Source organism: Diaphorina citri, unplaced genomic scaffold (genome assembly GCF_000475195.1).
Source record: "Diaphorina citri unplaced genomic scaffold, Diaci psyllid genome assembly version 1.1 scaffold3781, whole genome shotgun sequence".
NCBI classification, from domain to species: Eukaryota; Metazoa; Arthropoda; class Insecta; order Hemiptera; family Psyllidae; genus Diaphorina; species Diaphorina citri.
In genome coordinates this window covers 1808-8360 of record NW_007381181.1, presented here as the reverse complement: position 1 = coordinate 8360, position 6553 = coordinate 1808, and the positions used below count along the sequence as shown (strand labels likewise).

The following is a 6553-nucleotide window of genomic DNA, read 5'->3' as shown; positions in this document are numbered from 1 at the left end:
TGCAAGCTCGCACCTAAGTTACAAAATTTTATGTTCTGTGCGTATTATTGTAAATATTGGGCTGGATAGCGATCCTTGTACACAAACAATGCCTATCTCGCAATGTGTAAAACATACTCGCATCTTTTATTAACCGTATTAGAATATAATATTTGTTTAGTTCTAGATATATAAATTATGGACTGAGCGAGACAGGTCTTGTTGTTTGGATCTTCATACCAAGATCATTATACCAGATCCAAAGCTTATATCCTAAAATTAGATTTGGCTAGATCTAGCGAAAAAGATAGATATATTTGAACAGGTAGAAATACCTGATCTAATCTGGTGCACAAACTCTTCTAAAAAAAAAAAAAACAAAATACAAACATTGGTTGATGAACTATATATTGAAAGTTGAATTATAAATATAATACACTAGTATATAAGAGAAAAGAAAAGATAATATCTCAAAAAGAAAAAAACTCGACTCAATATTATTTTATACATACTTGCATATAAAATATTATATTTAGTAGACAGAAGTTAATAAAAATATTCTTATAGTCTTGTGGACTGCACGAGTGTTTCATTGTAACAAGGGCTGCACTCGCAGTAAGAGAGACATGCTAAACACAGCATTATGGCTCGAGCAGTCTGTCTAGGAATCGTGAGGTAAAGGGAGTATGGAGGAAGAGAGCAGGAACCGGGGAACCTCACTTAGCATACGTCGTGCGCCTAGGGAGGATTGGTGGATCCACAGCTGTAGTGAGTCTAGGAACGGTGATCTTTCTGTAATCACCAGTTACGCTCCTCGAAAAGACTTTACCCTTATGGTATGACCTGAAAAGAATAAGTGGTAGAGCTCGTCATCAAACGACCCACGATCACCAGGCGGCTCAACTCATCCAAAGGACAGACATCAACCTAGATGTCCGAGCACAGGTTCAGAACAGGTCACCCTCATGACGAGTTTATCTCTGTGACCGTCCCGCAAGGGAGGAAAGAGAGGATGTCGACTCTCCTTGGTAGAGGCAGGTTCTGATGGAGAAGAGAGGTGTCGAGAGTGCGGAGGTGAGGCTGACTCGAGTAGGCGCTGCAAACCTTTTGAAGGTCTCTCCTGGGTAAGTCTAGGTCCACGACAGGAATACCGCATGATGAAGTTAGTATGTATGCAATTCAATAGAAGAAGTGTAAGAAGGCCTCGGATAGTGAAGGTTAGGGAAGATAGATCAAGAGCGGATGCAGAAGAAGTGCGGATCGTTCTACCTATAAGCCAATGGGGTAGGCGGTGGGCAGTTAGTCCAAAAAATGTCAGCTGCCAAAACAGTGTGTCTAGCGCAAATTAGCTATGATTAACTTTAGTGATCTGACGAGAACTGGTGTCTTCAAGATGACATAACCATCGGCGAGATTTTTTTTTTTTCTTCTTCTTTTTTAAGAGGTTTGATAGAGGAACTAAGGTCTTATCGTCCCGAAAGCGAAGAGAAAAGGAAGACAGGATAGGAGAAAGTTATCCCCTCAGGATGAAATTCGCCTCGGGCGGAAATTGAACCAGCGACCTAAGAGCGTTTACAAGGCAGACGCGCGACCTTCCAGGCTGATATTTTTTTAAATTATTATTTTTACTTAGGTTAGATGAAAGTACAGAGAGAAATACCTAGGTAAAGTTGGCTCGAATTGTTTGTTTGATGGTAATACTATATTGGTTCAATTTCTCAGGGCCGGACTCAAGTGCATCATCAGGAACAGGGGAGGTGTATGTGTTCGGAGACTCTCTTACCATACCCAGTGGCGATGTTCCTGCTGATCCAACCCTGGTACTGAGCTCAGATGATAGTTCCACGGAGTCCGATACTGATGTAACAGGTGAGACTGCTGCTCTGTAGGGTACGGGTTCGATGCCTGGCCAAGACTTTTTTCCTCTAACACCCATATTTATTCAAGAAATGCTGGCTCTAAAGTCGCACTGAAGGATCAATTCCAAACATCTGATTGCCCGAAATTGTCTTCAGTCTGACTTAAAGAGCGAGAATTTTCGTGTACATAAATACGAGTGTACTGTAAGTTTAGGGTTGGAGGGAATATCTTAAACTTTACCCTCCTCGCTTAAATTCTTTACTTGCTACAATGAACCAACCTCAGTGGTGTCGTAGTTAGCGCGGTGGACTCTGGATCTGGAGGTTGGTGGTTCGAGTCCAAGCGAAGTCACAAATTTAGCGTAGTTTAATAATCGTGGATCGACATTTTGACAAGCATTTATGAAAATTCTTTCTTTTTTCCAGTGGCTACAGATGATGTTAGTGATCTAAGTCCAGAGTTACTACTGTACCGCGCCTCCACTGTACATAATCTACCGGTAATGTGTCATGCCCTCGCTCTGGGTGCTAGTAAAGACTGGACGAACCCTAATGATGATCATAGGACTTACCTACATCAAGCTGTGATTGGGGTAATTTTTTTTTTTTTGAAGTTGGTGGTTTGAGTTTAAGTCAAGTCATAAAATTTAGCGTAATATCTAATATATTATACATAATATTAATAGTACTTATTTATACCACTCGCATAGGACTGAAAAGTCCCTTTACTCCAGCAGTAGGGTACTACTATTATTGTGGTCAAATTATCAAATTATTTTGAGGATAAAATTCCATACCTCGGCTGGGATTGAACCCACGTCCTCCTGTTTACCAGGCGAGCTTATTAAGCGGGGAACGATATTTGTGACAAGCATTTATGATTAATACAATTATCATCATAATGTTTTTAAAATTATGTTTCAAATCCTTGCTCTAATTAGTGAAATCGGACAGCGGACTTTCTCCTATCCTGTCTTTCTTCTCTTTTCGATAAGACCTCAAGTAAGATTGATTTCGGCACGATAAGACCTTAGCAGTCACAATTCTCTCTATCAAACCTCTTTAAAAAAAAGCTCTTAAAATAGATATTTATACGGATTGATACCAACCTCAGTGGTGCAGTTGTTAACGCTTTGGACTTTTTATCTGGAGGTTGGTGGTTCGAGTCCAAGTCAAGTCATAAAATTTATCTAGGTGTAATAATCGGAGAGCGATATATGCGACAAGTATTTAAATATGCTTAACACAATTAAAAATTCCTTATACCGATTGATGTACCGTTTCAGGAAGTGATAGGGGCGGCAATACAGGATAGCAAAGCTCGACACCCAGCGTAATATATTATAATAATAATAGTGCTTATTTCTACTGCTCGCATAGAACTGAAAAGTCCCTTTACTCCAGCAGTAGGCTACTACTGTTATTGTGGTCAAATTATCAAATTATTTTGAGGATAAAATTCCATACCTCGGCTGGGATTCAACCCACGCCCTCCTGTTTTCCTGGCGAGCGTATTAAGCGGGGGACGATATTTGTGATAAGCATTTATGATTAATACAATTATCATCATAATATTTTGTTTTTAAAATTATGTTTTAAATCCTTGCTCTAATTAGTGAAATTTACTATTATTGTGGTCAAATTATCAAATTATTTTGAGGATAAAATTCCATACCTCGGCTGGGATTGAACCCACGCCCTCCTGTTTTCCTGGCGAGCTTATTAAGCGGGGAACGATATTTGTGACAAGCATTTATGATTAATACAATTATCATCATAATATTTTTAAAATTATGTTTCAAATCCTTGCTCTAATTAGTGAAATCTTATGCCTTTCAGAATTCAGTGATGGCCTGCGAGTACCTCATTTTGAACGGCCTCAAGATCAACTGCCCCGACGCCCAGGGCAAAACCCCTCTCTACTTGGCCACAGAACTCGGCCATACCTCTCAGGTGTGTCTGCTACTCAAACACAAGGCAGACCAGCATATAGTGGACAGCTCGGGAGTCGAACCCTTGACCCTGGCTGTGGAGAAAGCCAACGCTGATATTGTTACCTTGTAAAAACAACATGGTGGATCTAAAAATGCAAAGTCCCTAAAAAGGGCCATTTATACATATGGCCCAATTTACAGGCTGCTCCTCAAATGAATCTCTTTTTTTTTTTTTAAGCAAATACTTTCATAATATTTATTAATAACTCAAGCTCAGAACTCATAACATAATAGAACAAAAAAGTATGCTTATGATTCCAGCTCATTAATGATAATAACATTAATTGAAAGTTTTTGTAACCCTTTCAGCTAAGCTGGTGTTGGGTTACAAACAATATAAATAACAGAAATTCCTTTCTTCAAAAACAGTGGTCTAATCTTGTCTGTTATTCTTTATGGAAAGTTTATTGATAGAAAACGCATTTTGTAACCCTTTCAGCTAAGCTGGTGTTGGGTTACAAACAATATAAATAACAGAAATTCCTTTCTTCAAAAACAGTGGTCTAATCTATTGTTATCCATACATATTTCCCATAAATAAGATTTATAAGATTAGTAAGTAGATATAGATATTAAAATAGCAATAGTGCTTATAATAATAGTGCTAATAATAATAGTGCTTACTTATACTGCTCGCATAGGACTGTAAAGTCCCTTTACTCCAACAGTAGGCTAGGATCCTGTCTTCCTTCTCTCTTCGATTTCGGGACGATAAGACCATAGCAGTTACAGTTCCCTCTGTCAAACCTCTTAAAAAAAAAAACAGACTTACGTAGAAACTAGAAAGTACTAGGGAAAAATTAATTTCTTGCTCAGGAAATTCAAATCTTTCCAAACACACAAATGGTAAGATCACCCACCCTGTACAAGTTACATTTGTCTTTCACTTCTTTATTTTCCAAAAGAAAATCTCGCAAATCCAAAGCTAAATTAAGCTCTAATTCTTTTTCTATTGTCAGCGAGGAGACAATTTCGTTTCAAACTTAAACATGAAACAATATAAACTACTGGAAGATGAAAAAAAAGAAGATATTATGTACTTTATTTTTTGCATATTTATTTCAACATAGTCATAATTACATAACTATTAAAGAAGGTCGGAAATAGTAATGGTAAGATCACCCACCCTGTACAAGTTACATTTGTCTTTCACTTCTTTATTTTCCAAAAGAAAATCTCGCAAATCCAAAGCTAAAAAGCTCTAATTCTTTTTCTATTGTCAGCGAGGAGACAATTTCGTTTCAAATTTAAACATAAAACAATATAAACTACTGGAAGATGAAAAAAAAAAAAAGAAGATATTATGTACTTTATTTTTGCATATTTATTTCAACATAGTCATAATTACATAACTATTAAAGAAGTTCGGAAATAGAATCCTGTCTTCCTTCTCTCTTCGATTTCGGGACGATAAGACCATAGCAGTTACAGTTCCCTCTGTCAAACCTCTTAAAAAAAAATAAAGCTCACTGGCTCTTAAACGACAACTGTATTTTAAAGCTCCAAATAATTCTCTCCTCTTATTATTGTTCTTGGAACGAAATTACCCTAACGTATTTATGTTGAATTGTTCACCCTGTATCTATGTTTCGTGTTATGGGCGGGGCATTGCTTCGAACTATTGATGAGATAGTTCAAGTAAGCCCTCTAGCCTTTGTACTTTAGAACTACTAATGTGTTTATTTATTGTAATTCGCGGTGGTAAGCCCTAGCCTTTGTACTTTAGAACTACCTATGTGTTTATTTATTGTAATTCGCGGTGGTAAGCTCCAGCCTTTGTGCTATTTTCTGTTATTGATATGTATTAATTTATTTTTCTCCATGTACCCCCCTCCCTTCTACTTAATGTTAAGTTAAAACTAAACTTTGCCATTCTTTTTGTGGTTACTATTGTGATTTTGTGGTTACAGTTTACGTGACAGCGTAAATTTTTTTTTAGTGCTAGACATTTTACTGCTAAATTTAGTGCCTTCATTTGTTTCTTTCTCCGTAGTGATGGCTGTTAAATTGAACTTGCCTTTTTGTGTAAGATTTTGTGGTAAAACGGTCGTCAATTTTGTCTGGGTGCACAGAATTTTCGCTTTGTTATTGTATTGTTTATTTAGGTTTTAGATTTTATACAGGCGTATTAACGTGTGCACGTACCTTTTAGAATCTCATTTATGCAAGGAGAGTCCAGACTTATGTTGGAAATGTTGATCGATAAAGTTTTGCGACAATATTTCCTAAATGTAAACGCGTTGGGAAACTTTCGTATCACGTCTACATACATGTAGGGAACAATTTATTTTATTATTATTTTTTTTTCCTTTGGCAATTTTCATGGTTGGAAATAGGGAAATGGAGCATTGCCTGATATTGTACCATTTCCATATTACTACCTGAAAATGGCGAAAGGAAAACACGACTAATTAGGTTCTTACATGTCGACGTGATACGATAGTTTCCAAATACATCCACTGTAGGCGTCCACGACCATCGAGCCTCGCCTAGTACCGACCCAAGAGAAAATAAACCATGCTAATGAATAGAAGTGTCCTCAACGGAGCCTTGACCATAGTACCGACCCTTGCAGAAATTCAAGAAATTGAGCTGAGTATTTTTTATGCTATGGTTGATGGTCTTGGCGAGGGTCAATGGTCCATAGTCTATGGTCGCCATTGTGGCCGCGCACTAAGGTTTAGAACAGGGCCCAGATTTTTTTTTTTTTTTTTTTTTTTA

General features: G+C 37.4%; 1 protein-coding gene across 1 annotated transcript in view; it reads left to right on the top strand.

The window, feature by feature from the left end:
* The window catches only part of LOC103520556 (arf-GAP with coiled-coil, ANK repeat and PH domain-containing protein 2), a gene marked incomplete at both ends in the record, with an annotated part of 30502 nt that extends 26604 nt beyond the window's left edge, over positions 1-3898 (top strand). The window contains 1 exon segment of the mRNA XM_008485656.3: positions 3678-3898. Within this exon segment, the coding sequence (XP_008483878.3) occupies positions 3678-3898 (221 nt within the window).
* Between the last annotated feature and the right edge of the window lie 2655 nt (positions 3899-6553).